General features: G+C 40.2%; 1 protein-coding gene across 1 annotated transcript in view; it reads left to right on the forward strand.

The window, feature by feature from the left end:
- The window catches only part of cacna1db (calcium channel, voltage-dependent, L type, alpha 1D subunit, b), a gene marked incomplete at both ends in the record, with an annotated part of 70,575 nt that overhangs the window by 51,403 nt on the left and 4,802 nt on the right, over nt 1-14,370 (forward strand). The window contains 23 exon segments of the mRNA XM_080495968.1: nt 331-390; nt 479-538; nt 1,976-2,082; nt 2,236-2,323; nt 2,457-2,564; nt 2,694-2,746; nt 2,845-2,991; nt 3,667-3,868; nt 4,066-4,224; nt 4,429-4,539; nt 4,894-4,971; nt 5,511-5,594; nt 6,659-6,700; nt 7,415-7,543; nt 7,807-7,872; nt 8,379-8,470; nt 8,591-8,750; nt 8,843-8,970; nt 9,100-9,196; nt 9,378-9,480; nt 10,209-10,310; nt 13,170-13,306; nt 14,096-14,212. Coding sequence (XP_080352094.1) covers nt 331-390; nt 479-538; nt 1,976-2,082; nt 2,236-2,323; nt 2,457-2,564; nt 2,694-2,746; nt 2,845-2,991; nt 3,667-3,868; nt 4,066-4,224; nt 4,429-4,539; nt 4,894-4,971; nt 5,511-5,594; nt 6,659-6,700; nt 7,415-7,543; nt 7,807-7,872; nt 8,379-8,470; nt 8,591-8,750; nt 8,843-8,970; nt 9,100-9,196; nt 9,378-9,480; nt 10,209-10,310; nt 13,170-13,306; nt 14,096-14,212 — 2,430 coding nt within the window.

Raw genomic sequence — 14,370 nt, forward strand, 5'->3', positions numbered from 1 at the left:
CATCAAAGCTGTGGTAACATGTATTTTCGCTCCAGCCTTGCAGCATTAAATAGTCATGTCTGTCCAGGTATGAGCAATCTGGGAAGGTCTCTCACTCGACGGTGCACCAAAGTGTTCTGCTCTCAGTGTCTGTTGAACCTCTTCTAACAGAACTTTAGCTTTACTCTTGTCTTTGGTGCTTTGATTTAAGTTTAACTGGAGAAAAAAAAGGCTTCATAGTAATATATTGCTCCTCCATCAACTATGTGCTTACTGCATGCTATAATAAAGATAATGAATACTGTGCCGTTTATCCTGAAATGACTTGAATTTGTGCATTGCCTTTTGCAGATTCTTGGTTATTTTGACTATGCTTTCACGGCAATCTTTACTGTTGAGATCCTGTTGAAGGTAAATGTCCTTTGCGTGCTGTGCTGTGCTGTGCTGGGTAGAGCTTTAGTAACCCTGCGTGCTTATGTCACTCTGATTGCCTCCTCAGATCCTAGGCTATGCAGACTATGTCTTCACTAGTATGTTTACATTTGAGATCCTTATAAAGGTAAACAAAATGTGTTGCGTTGCCACAGCAACAACCCACCACTTCCAAAGCTTGCTGCATACATCTTCCCTCCCCTCATTTTTTTGTCTGGATGATGTGTGGTCAGATTGGCCTCCCCGCTTGTCTTGTCGCAAGTCTGCCAACATGGAAATCATGCGTCTACTGTTTTTATAAAAATCTTTTTTGTCTGTTCGTCATTTTTTTTTTTTTTTGTTACGACCCGTTCCCCTCTTTATCTTTGAAGAGTTTATAGGCCAGCCGTCACGTTACAACCACAGCTCCTCTTGTTCATGTTTCAATGTGATGATTGACATGATGCTCTAGAATTTTTGAAATGTGGCATAATTTTTCTAAATTATCAATCCAAGGTAGTAAATTCACATATTTTTTTGAAGTTGCTTTTTTTATTTTATTTTTTTTAATCTAAATTTGTAGCTATTACTCTCAAGGTGAAGGGGTGGGTCTCTCGTGGAGAGTTCATGGGGGCTGCAGCTGCATACATCATCATCACCTTTTCCCAGTAGATTTTTCTTCCTTTTCATCTTTAACAATAAATCATAACACAAACCAGTAGAAGGTAAAACAAGCTATTGCATTGTTGAAACATGCAGTTAGTTTTTTTTGTGCAGAATTTTTGTAACGAAGATAAATTATATGATAAAATAAGTTTTAGTGCAAAACCAATTGCATACTAGCAATTATAGCATATCATAACATTTGACAAAGACGTGACTGCGTTCAATAAAATACTACTTGTGTGAGACAACATTTGCTAAGTTGTTTTAAGCTCTGTGAGAGGGACTTGTCTCCCACACTTTCAGATCCTCATGATGATGATAACCTTTATAGCCCTCTAACACACAAGAAAACTTTTCTTTTAACCTCAGACACAGTGTGTGCTTGAATAAATCATAACTGAGACAGTTTGAATTAAAGTGAGTCCATTGCTTGTTGCATGTCTGTGCCAGGAACTTTTATGTTTCAAACTTTGAGACAAACTAACAACATTATAGGCCCACTTCATGATGGTCCCTGGAATGTTGTTCATATCATTTATATGTATAAATGTGCGTGCGTGCGTCCTTGTGCAGCACTGCAAATGCACTGGTTTTAAAGTTGTTTTTATTTAGTTGCTGTAAAACACACTGTGAGCTATCTGAATATATATTAACACAGTTTATCATTTGAAGCGTGCATCTCTTTTTCAGAAATTGTATTTATATTCAGTAACATGTTGCATATTATTGTCATTTAAATTACACTTTTCTTTGTCTTTATGAACTCATTTGTCTGAGATAGACACATAAGAAAGCATGACAATATAGTCCTATTGCTCTTATTTACACTTTATAATCACTACAGTCTTTTAGGTCTATCTTAAAGCCTGTGCAGCTTCTGTGTGTTTATTATGTGAAAGTTTTCTCTTGTTGTGTCCAGATGACAGCATTCGGAGCGTTCCTTCATAAAGGGGCTTTCTGCAGAAACTATTTCAACCTGTTAGACCTGCTGGTGGTCGGTGTGTCTCTGGTGTCCTTTGGCATTCAGTACGTATCTATACATGAATTAATGTGCACTTTTAAATCGACGTTGTTGAATTTACTTTTGTCACACAAACATTCACTGTGCTGAAAACTTTTGACAGCAGAGTCTTGGGACTTTCACCCAAATCCACTCTGGCATTTTTACGTCCTCTGTAGGTCCTCTGCCATCTCAGTGGTGAAGATTCTGCGTGTTCTGCGAGTCCTTCGTCCTCTGAGAGCCATCAACAGAGCCAAAGGACTGAAGGTGAGAATGAAACGTTGGTGTTCTGGGCCTAAATGAACACGCCTGGTTTGTGCTCCAGTACCTTTGTATAGATTTTTTTCAAAAGTGTGTGCTGTATCATTCTCCTCACAGTTCATCCCTGTATCTTTTGCAGCATGTGGTCCAGTGTGTATTTGTTGCCATCAGGACAATCGGCAATATCATGATCGTCACCACGCTGCTGCAGTTCATGTTTGCTTGCATTGGCGTGCAGCTCTTCAAGGTACAAGAGTCAAAGGGTCATAGTCCATGCAAACACACTTGTTCTGCAATGAACTAAGTTATTGTGCAGGGAAAAAAAAGGTTTTTTATAACCTGCATCCCTGACATTGTTGTTTTTTTCTTTAAAAAGGGTAAATTTTATAGATGCACAGATGACGCAAAGTCCAGTCCAGACGAGTGCAAGTAAGCCCTTCCTGATTTCCACTTTTAGGCATTGATTTTTACAGTTTCTCTCTGGCTGCTTGTTCATACGTGTGTCTAATGCTGTCTTTAAATCTTAGAGGTACATACATTCTCTACAACAATGGGGACACCGCGTTGCCCATGGTGAAGGAAAGGATCTGGTACAACAGTGACTTCAACTTCGACAACGTCCTCATGGCCATGATGGCTCTTTTCACCGTCTCCACCTTCGAGGGATGGCCCACGTAAGTACTGTGTTGAGCTGCAGGAGTAATTTGTTGCTTCAAAGCCACTGCAATTTCTTGAGTGCTAAAACCCAGTGGAGGGACTGAAAGACAGGTGAGGAGGAGAGCACAGCAGAATTTACTGGATGAGGACGAGTTTCGAGAGCGATAGAAGAATCCCTGCTCGGTTAAACCTCCTCACACCACCACCCGCACTCGGCACCGGACCGCCCCGGCCCTCTGGAACGCTCTCCCTCAACCCATCAGGAACACGGACTCATTACTGAACATTAAAACTCTGTTAACCTCCCTGTTCAAATGTGCTTTTCCCTCGACTCTTATTTTATTTTCATTGTTATTTTTTGTTTTTGCTACGTAAAGCATCTTTCAGTGCATGAAATATAAGTTTGATGTATTTTTTTCTTCTCCTTCGCCTTATCAATATCATAGCTGCATGATGGTACTGAGACTATATTGACTTGTTTAGAGACTATGGCTCTAAAGAAGTTTCCAACAGAAATGAGTGGAATAGAAAGGATGTGAATGAGAACCTTGGAGGGACAACTCATGTGTGTGGGTTGTCTAATCTAAGTTGGACAAATTAGTGTAGAAGATACATGGACATTGTTAATTTAAAGAAAACTTGTCGATTTGGAGCTGATATGAATAAACTCAACTTTCTCTATGTCCCTACAGTTTGCTGTACAAAGCCATTGACTCCAACAGGGAAAACATGGGCCCCATCTACAACTACCGCATTGAGATCTCCATCTTCTTTATCATCTACATCATCATCATTGCCTTCTTCATGATGAACATCTTTGTCGGTTTCGTCATTGTGACCTTCCAGGAGCAAGGAGAGAAGGAGTATAAAAACTGTGAGCTGGATAAAAACCAGGTAGAGAATTTGTTTATAATTTTTTTTTTTTTTTTGTGGATGACAAATTTAATCTTTGAATTCATCTTGTATTTGTATTTTGTATTGTTCAAAGCAAGACCTGTGTCTTTCACTACGAGTGGACATGTTGTATTTGTTCATGAGTTTGTTTCTCTTGACTTCTTTCGATCTAAACGTAACTCTCAACACCTCTGCAGCGCCAGTGTGTGGAGTACGCTCTTAAAGCCCGGCCGCTGCGACGCTATATTCCCAAAAACCCATATCAGTACAAGTTTTGGTATGTGGTCAACTCCACTGGCTTTGAATACGTCATGTTCGTCCTGATCATCCTCAACACTCTGTGTCTAGCGATTCAGGTAAGGGCTCTTATTGACTTGTCTGTTACTTATTTATTTTTAGATCAAATATTGGAAATATCTATGTAAAAAGTCAGATTCAGATTATTGTAGCCCAGGAGCTGTGAGATAAATGTACTCTCAGAAGCCATTAAGAAGCAACAAGACACATGAATGTGTTTAATCTGAACTGTGTTCATCAACTCTGTCTTGGTGTCCTTTCAGCACCACGGTCAGTCTCACCTGTTTAACTACGCCATGGACATTCTCAACATGGTCTTCACCGGGGTCTTCACGGTAGAGATGATCCTCAAGCTCATCGCCTTCAAACCCAGAGTGAGTCTCTCCTCTCCTCTCCTCTCCTCTCCTCTCCTCTCCTCTCCTCTCCTCATCCTCTTTTGTAGATATTGAAGCAAATTGTATTCCGATATGTGCAAAGGTGCACAATGCCCTCAAACCAAATCCTTCGTTGTAACCCAGCCCTAATGTCACCTCTCCTCCCCTTTTTGAAGCGTTTGCTTGTTTTCCGACTCCCCATCCATGTAGTTCTTACTGTGACTCACCCTCCTTTTCTCCATAACATTTCCTGCATCCCCTCCTCCTCCTCCTCCTCCTCCTCCTCCTCCTCCTCCTCCTTCTCCTCCTCCTCCTCCCCCTCCTCCCGCTGGCTGTGCGCGCTGCCATATTCAGGGCTATGTCGGGGACGCCTGGAACGTCTTCGACGCTCTGGTGGTGATTGGCAGTGTAGTCGACATCATACTCAGCCAGGTAGAAAGACGTCAGCATGTACAAATCATTCCCTCTTCCTCTGCTTCCACTGCTGCTGCCGGGCTCCAGTTTTGTTCCTTCCTTCTTCCTTTCCTTCCTGTCCTAACTTTGTGCCAGCCAGTTCCAGTTCATGAGTGAAGTCTGGTGAATATTTCAGGGACTCCAAAGGAAAAGTTTCCATTGACGATCTCCAACGTCAGCATGATGCAATAATGTCTTACTTCAAGAAATCATTCCATTTCTTGTAAAAGGGTTAAGTTTAAAGTCTATCAGCGCTCCTTTTTAACTCGCATGAAAAAAAATAACACTTGAAATTAAGGATTTACCATTTAACGACCAACTATATGAGTTAATATTCCCACAAACTCTGGGAGGACAGATTTAACTTTCAGCCTCACTCTGTTGTATCAAAGCACAAACTTTTGATGTTCTTCTCTTTCTCCCTTTCTCAATTCTTTGTTTTGCCTCTTCCTTTCTTTTAATTTCTTGCTTTGTTGTCTCTCTTCTTTTCTGTGTATCTTTGTTGCTTGTGCTCGCAGAACTATTTTGCTGATGCATGGAACACGTTTGATGCCTTAATTGTTGTGGGTAGCGTGGTTGACATTGCCATCACTGAGATCAATGTAAGTAGTCATTTATCACACCTGCCTTAATGTGCCTTGCTTCCTTTTAGATTTTGAACCACATTTACTTCATAGATCAGATTTGTATTTTTTAACCAATTGATATCAGTGTAGTTTGAGATCGCTGAAATTGTTTTTAAATGTGCCCAAATGCCACTGATGTGGTACTACTTCAATATTGATTGGACATGTAGACCTGCGGCCGTCAAATATTTATTTACATTAATCAGTCAAGTTTAAGTAAGAACTGGTTTTTACCCTCTGTAAGAAATATTAAAATGGGGAGGTTGACGTTTTGAATGCTCCTTATTTAGCTATTTTATTTTGCATACTGTCGATTTTTCACTTCGCAAATTATACCAGCAGAATTTGCTGTACTGCTACTACAGGGCCACTCAGCTCTCCCTGATTTCATGATTTGAACTAAGTTTTTTATGTCTGACTGTATATTTGACCCAAATTGGCGGGAGGCTTCAAAGTGAATCACTGCCAGCATTTGGTGATTAAAATCCCCCCAAATTATACTATGCTTAAGAAATCAAGTACTTGGATGAATATGATGAATTGAGTTGAGCAAGAGGTAAATATTTAATGAGAGCGTATCACCACATGACGGTAATTACTGTTCAGTATGACTCAATAGCATACTTACAACAATAATTTAACTGAAAGCTGTCAGCAAGAAACCTTTTGAACCCCAGTGTTAGAGCGTTCACTCAGTATTATTAGTAGTGGTAGTAATATTGTGTGAATAATAATCAACCAAACAACTGAAGTTTATGTTCCATTGGCTTTGTGTGTCTGCTTCTTATATCTGAGAATATAAGAACAAAGCTTCTGCGTGACAGGTTTCACACTGCTGCTGATGTTGTTGTTGGTCGACTGCCGTGGTGTGTCGTTGTGAAGGAGGGGTGCTCAGCTGTGCGTTTTATGTAATTGGGTGTTGAATGAAACAAAGGTGATGATGATTTGTGATGTTCGCAGCAGCACTGGCCCGTGAATAGTTTGGGGCCCTGCAGCTGGTTTTGTTTAACTTCGATTAACCTTGAGCTTTTGGTTTTAAGTCGGCAGCCATCCCTGTTGTCAAGGTGATAGTGGAACCAGGGGTAAGATGAAGCCCCTCCTGCTTGTTTCAGACCCTCCACACCTGTCTATGGTCATCCAAAGTCAAAGCATCCACATTTTTCTTTGTTGTGACACTGGGATGCTTTTCACCAGAATGTCTGGTCTCATTTATTCGTCAGAGTTTAAGGTGTTTGAATTCTTCATGTTCGTCAAAGTCCTGTTCTGAATCCATCTGGTTCGGTACCAGTTTGAATCTGTTGACATTTTATTTTGCGTGTCCTGTCCCAGTGCATGGCATGATGCAAAGGATGTGATAACACTGAATGTTCTCAGTTCCGTCGTCATTTCAATGCAGTTTTACTGTAGTGTGCAGTCGACAATGAAATCACTGGTTAAAAGAAGACCTCTCTACTGGTATACGGCGTAAAACTGTTTTGACTTTTCTGTTGCCGGACGCCTGTATCTGTTGTCTGTTTCTGAATAAGTCATGCACAGTTAAATGTACTGTGTGCATGGTTTGCTGGACCGTCAGTCTGCATGACCGTCGACTGTTGTCACTGTGAAGCTGCAGGAAGTTCACAGATGTGAGGATTTTCAACAGGATTTCAGTCTTCATCCATGTTGCCTGACTCAGTCGGGTTGATTGTGAGAAAGATTGCATGTGGGATGGACTGCATGAGCAAACAAGTAGTACATTGCATCTTTTTATGTTTTGTTTTTTTTGTTATTAACATTTCACACCTTCTTCACGTCAGAACACGGAGGACAGCGCGCGCATCTCCATCACCTTTTTCCGCCTGTTCAGAGTGATGCGGTTGGTCAAGCTGCTGAGCAGAGGCGAGGGAATCAGGACTCTGTTGTGGACCTTCATCAAGTCCTTCCAGGTGAGAGTGCAGCACGATATCAAACTCCAGCAAGATAAGACACTACGCTTCACGATCATGTGACTTTGATGAAATTAAAATTGTGCCCAAAAAAATGTGCAAAACTTGTCCCATGAATGTTGATAATGTATTTACAGTACAAGTTATTACAGTACGACTTTCAGTCCTCTATCTAACCAGTGGATCAGACTTTAACTCAATGAGTTATTCACTGGTGATTGAAGCGTTTTTAAACATTGTCGCTCTGTTGTTTTCTCACCAAGGCTCTTCCATACGTTGCACTCCTGATCGCCATGTTGTTCTTCATCTATGCTGTTATTGGAATGCAGGTGAGAAATTCTCTCTTATTAATGATAATGGTCCAAATTACAAAGAGGATCTGGTTGTCTGATAACCCTCATTATTGCAAAGACTGACACTTGTTTGTTTTTTTTAAATTGCCTTCAACCTTGATTCTGTGAAGGCATTAAGAAAACACATCAAATTAAAAAGCTATTAATATTTTAGAAACAGGACAAGAACGTATATAGAGAGACTTGCACACAGCTTCATCCTTTTTCTTGCACAGATCTGTTACAGAGACAGTTTAACTCCACCCACCGTGGAACATTAGAACACTGGGAGCTAAATATTAAACCTTATCTCACCTATTGCGAGGAAAAATAGCTGTTAAGATCTTACATTCAGAACAATACAGTAGTAACACTACAGATAGTTTAGATATTCTGCACCATGTATGTCTTTTCTACTGCTGATTCCCCCCTATTTGTGGCTATCAACGATTTGTTCACTTTCTGGTTGATTTATGCAAATTGAATCTTGTGTCCATTTTCAGGTGTTTGGGAAAATAGCGATGGTGGATGGAACTCAAATCAATCGCAACAACAACTTTCAAACGTTTCCCCAAGCTGTCCTGATGCTCTTCAGGTCTGCTCATCTTTGAACGGATGTTCACAAGCACCCAGAAAGCTTCACTGATTATGTAATAACGAACTCGTGAATAAACACAAACGGCGGTATTCAGGTATTTTGCTTGTTTTATGCCAGGTGTGCCACGGGGGAGGCCTGGCAGGAGATCATGCTGGCCTGTCTGCCCGGGAAACTGTGCGATTCAGAGTCGGACTACAACCCAGGGGAGGAGAGAACCTGTGGCAGCGGCTTCGCTATTATTTACTTCATCAGCTTCTACATGCTCTGTGCTTTCCTGGTACAGTCCACTCATCTTGATGAGCTCAGTGAGAACAGACGCTCCACTTTCCCGTCCCTGTTTTAAACAACAGTGTCACATTCTGGCTTCAGATCATCAACCTGTTTGTAGCCGTCATCATGGATAACTTTGACTATCTGACTCGTGATTGGTCCATTCTTGGGCCGCATCACCTGGATGAGTTCAAAAGGATCTGGTCAGAATATGACCCAGAAGCCAAGTGAGTTCTTAGGACACGCTGTATACTCCTGCAAGCAAACGCGTTTAATACTCCTGATTGTTCCTAAGAGCTCTAAATGATGACGTGGGTGTCGTGAGGACTGTGCTCACTGTCTGTTCCCGTTGCCAGAGGCCGGATTAAACATCTTGACGTGGTGACCCTGCTCAGAAGAATCCAGCCTCCTCTGGGCTTTGGCAAACTCTGCCCCCACAGAGTGGCTTGTAAGGTACGTCTCAGCAAAGCATCAACTCACTCACTCATGCAGATAGAGAATTTTAGCACTGATATGATAAATATTACACGTTTTTAAACTCGACCAAAGATTGTGTTTCATGTTAGCTTCTGCTGCTTGTGCTGGATTCCAATGGATACCACCTTGTGAACTTGGTTGTTGAATTGTGTTGCAGCGTCTGGTGGCCATGAACATGCCTCTGAACAGTGACGGCACCGTGATGTTCAATGCCACTCTGTTCGCTTTGGTCCGCACGGCTCTCAAGATTAAGACTGAGGGTGAGTGTGGGAGAATTTGTCTTTAATGAAATGTTTTGCATGTTCAGTACCACCATATACTATATCACATAATTTGGGGCATGAGTTTGATTGGAGGAGGAAATGTGTGACAAAGCAGAAAGGGAGCAACAATTGATGCAAGTAAGCTGTGAGGTAAAGCTCATGGCCAAGGTGAGAGCGAGGATGTAGACCCCAGGTTGTCTCCTTTTTCACCACAACATGCCTGAAACTACATCCAACGTCACAATCCATACTGCTATAGTAAATTATATTGATTTATTAACCAAAGTAGAAGCTGGAAAAAGAAAGAAAGGTCTTTGGATATAATCGTGTACAATTCTCATCTCATTTGCTCAAGCACAGGTGCAGTTTTGTCTCATATTAACCTTATTGAGGTCAGAAAAACACACGTTCTTACACATTTTGCCACAAGAGGGAGTCATTCAATAATCAGTCTCCCCTCAGAATACCATGTTACCAGCAGGGCTCTTCAGTATGAATACATCACAACCTTAGTTATTTTACATTTTTTTCCAGTTTGTCACTCGAGTAAAGAAACTAATATTTCTTACGTTTTAATAATGATCACTGAGGTTTGTGTGGATTTCTTACAACTTGAAATGACAGTAGTTTGTACAATGAATAAAACATCAGTGATACTTTAATCCATAGTATCTTTTCCCCCCTGAAACATCAGTGATACTTCAAATATTCCTGCTTTGTCTCAGGTAACCTCGATCAAGCCAATGAGGAGCTTCGAGCTGTCATTAAGAAGATCTGGAAGAGGACCAGCATGAAGCTCCTGGACCAAGTGGTGCCCCCTGCAGGCGGTCAGTGGTCACTCCAGCAAATACTGCTTCTCATACTTTCCTTTGCAGTGCAAGTATCGGTCTCTGAGAGACTTTTTATCTCTGTGCCATTGACTCATCAATGTAATAGGAAAACATGCTGCTTCTTATTTACAAGATTTAGCAAGTGACTTAAGCAGGGGTGTCAAATGCATTTTAGTTCCAGCTCAATTAGATCTCTGGATCAGTAGGATCCTGGCATCTTTCAGTCCTTTCCATTTAATTTAAATGCATTTTATGTTTTTGAACACACCCTTGCTTTATTACATTTGGCCGATTCACCAACATTTACACAGTCCTTTAAAATATAGAAGATATTCATGTTTGTCACAACTTATTTATTTTATATTAGTCTCATGAAATGTAAATAGGCTTTTTCTTTGTTGTGTGTCCAAATGTTGGCTTCTCTAGTTGTCTTCACGTAGTGAGTGTCTTTACACGCTTCAGCTTGTCATATCGTACTGCATGTCTCTGTGTGCATTAATTTGCTCACCCTCTTTTGTCTCCTGTGTCTGAGTGTTTTTCTGCCACAGCTTCTTCTCTTTCTGCCGTCCTAAGCTCTTTGGAGCAGTTCTGTTTTAGTCTGGTGGCATGAAACTACTGATACCTCTATTTGAAAGCTCCATCAGGCCCTGTTCAGAAAAAAAACATAAACTAATCTAATCTTCAGAATAAAACCAAAATGCATCGGAATGATTATTAATAGTTTTATCTTTTAAAGAGGAAATATCTCACCAGCTATTTATAACATTTTTAACAAGTGAAGGCGTATAATTGGAAATGTGGTTATTCAGACCAGACTGCCAACTAGACATCCTGTAACTAACACCCAGTTACTGGAAGGAAACACGTGGAACAAATGAGGCGCCTGTGTCAACTCATTAAAATGTACTTATTTATTCTGAACAGTGGACCCAGTGGATTCTTTTTAAAAGTCATTTGTTTCCACATGCTCAATAGGAAGGTTTAAACTTATCTAGTCCTACCCCTTAACTCTGAATACTTACATGCTAATCTTAAAAAGTATATCATATTAAATACTCATATGGTTATATAATAATAATAATAATAATAATAATAATAATAATAATAATAATAATAATAATAATAATAATAATAACAATAATAATAATAACAATAATAATAATAATAATAGCAGCTTATATATTAAAGGTCTTGATGAGCCGTCTTGGATGTTGAACCCATCAGTTTCCAGAAAGTTATTGCTTCATTGACTATAGGCATACATAAGCTTAAAGCATAAATTGATAATTACAAGCTCAAGATATACCTATGCACACATACATATTCAAACATGCATTCGCAGTATGAAAGCTCAATATATGACCTACTCCTAATATATACATACATATTTGGCCTTATACTCATTTATACACGCACACACCGGCAAATTCATACACATTCACAATTTGGTATATACAGTTTTATACATAGGTGAAATTATTTTGCAATCTGATGATGACTTTTTCCTCTTAAAATAGATAATGATATTGACAGAAATTTCCCCACAGTCTGTCTTTATTTGGGTTAGAGATTAAGTGACTTCGTAGCTTTATCAGATAAAAATGTGGCTGATTTCTTTCTGAACGGAGCCTGTCGTCGATTATTCTCAGCTGCCTGTGGTGATGTGGAGAAATGTATGAGGATGTTTCAAGATGGACTGTAATCAGTTCAGCTCATCCACTATTGCTTTAACGACGAGGAGAAATGCTGTTTCTGTCTTAAAACATCCATCCAACTCATATGTGCCATCTTTAATTGACTCTGCAGCAGCTACAATGAGTTAAGGGAAGATGGCCTGAAAAGAAACAAAAACACATTTCGATCACATCATGACTGAGCTGTTTCTTTTTATCTATTGAGCTTCTCTCCCCATTCTGCTTCAGCAACCACTAATCTGAGTCAATCAGACCTGCTTATTTGCCTTCCTGCATGGTAGAGACTATCTGTCGCTGCAGCTTCCTCTCTGTGTGTGTGTGTGTGTGTGTGTGTGTGTGTGTGTGTGTGTGTGTGTGTGTGTGTGTGTGTGTGTGTGTGTGTGTGTGAGTGTGAGTGTGAGTGTGTGTGTGTGTGTGTGTGTGTGTGTGTGTGTGTGTGTGTGTGTGTGTGTGTGTGTGTGTGTGTGTGTGTGTGTGTGAGTGTGAGTGTGAGTGTGTGCGTGCGTGCGTGCGAGAAAATAGAGGCTCTTTAGATCTGCTTCTCGCTTCTTTGACTTTTTCGCTCCGCTGCTTTCTTGCATGTGCTTATTGCTTATCTTAGATTGTGTTGTTGTGGGACTGTCTGAGACACTTCTGCCTTCACTGTGTATGAACAACTGGTTGTGCACTCTATACATTTGTGTGTTAGCAACCAAACATATTTTTCTTATAGTACAGTCATAAAAAATGAAGTGACTTTTGCTGCATTTTCACTCGATTGCAATGATTTTTGTATGTTTTTTTATTGAGTGAGCATATTTTTCACAAGAATGAAGCCAGATTGCAGCTGCAGGCAAAGTTGGCATTTCACGATACAATACACGAGGGTGTTTGTGTCTGTGATGGTTTGTGGTGATTTCACAACAGTAGAATTTTGTTGACTGGGTGATTTCTGTCAGGTAGTAGTTGTAGTAGTAATAGTAATAGGAGTAGTCATTTCAACCTGCATCACTTTTAATGCTCTAGTGATGTGGCCAGTTTCCAACACAGTTGATACTTTTAAATGAAAAAGCTTGTGTCTGCATATGGCAGGTTGATGTTTTGAGAGCGGATATTAGTATAGCGTTGTTTTATTGTTGAGTTGGTGTTGATCCGGGAGGCTTCGGTGTGTCTGTTTACTCAGATGACGAGGTAACAGTGGGGAAGTTCTATGCCACATTCCTGATACAGGACTACTTCAGAAAGTTCAAGAGGCGCAAAGAGCAAGGTCTGGTGGGCAGGCGCTCATGGGAAAGATTGAACACAACCTTGGCTCTGCAGGTGAGTGAAGTAGTGTGTGTGTGTGTGTGTGTGTCATAGATTCAATCTATTATCTAACATTCCACTGCATAAGTTAGTACTGATTTAGCCCGTTTTGAAAAATGAACCCTCAGACATACCCAGCATCTGAGGTTACATCTAGACATACATAGCATTTAGACATGACATCTGCTGACTGTAATGTGTGTGTGTATGTGTGTGTGTGTGTGTGGGTGGGGGGTGGGGGGGGGGGGGATTTCTGAAAATTAAGTTCGTTTTAAAAGTATGAAAATGCTCAAAATGCCAAAATAAATGCGTTGAAATATTTCAAGATTAGATACATTTCTTCAGATTTTTTGTGAACTGTTTTCTGTAATAACTCTTATTCTCCCATCTTTAGCTCTGTACTAAATTCCACTGAAAATTCTAATTAAACTTAAAGTCTCAATCTCCTTGCAGTCAGATATTCTTTGTGCTGTTTGTAAAATTGTGAAGCATCAATTCTCTCTGCAGGAAGCATGGAAACTACTGTGCAAAGCAACTTCTGGTGGTGTACAATGGATTATACTGAGTAACTGAGTTCCCTGGATGCATAAAAACCCCAAATCTGAAATACTGAAAGTCTAAAGTTTGCTATTTTTGTATTTTGTATTTTCAAAGCTGGAAACAAACCAAAAATTGAAAGATTGTGGTTGTTAATTGTTAATTTGTTTGTCGAAATCTGGGCAGAGAGATGTTATAACCTGAAAACACTTAGTATGGCACATGATGTCGCTTCCAGGTTTGGTATTATAGCTGCTCTGTTTGCAGGCTGGCCTGCGCACGCTGCATGACATTGGACCAGAGATTCGTCGAGCCATATCATGTGACCTCCAGGAAGAGGGCTTAGTGGATACAAACGGGGAGGAAGAGGAGGAAATCTACAGGGTAATAATCACTATCAAGTTTCTCCGTGATGCATACTTAACTATAACATAAACATAAAATACTTTGGTTGGTTGTTCAAAAAAATCTTCAAATGGGTTTGAGCCATGCTTAAAGTGTCCGTCTGCATTATAGAGCACAACTATTCAGTTCATTCAGTT

Source organism: Blennius ocellaris, assembly GCF_963422515.1.
Source record: "Blennius ocellaris genome assembly, chromosome: 5".
In the NCBI taxonomy this organism is placed as follows: Eukaryota; Metazoa; Chordata; class Actinopteri; order Blenniiformes; family Blenniidae; genus Blennius; species Blennius ocellaris.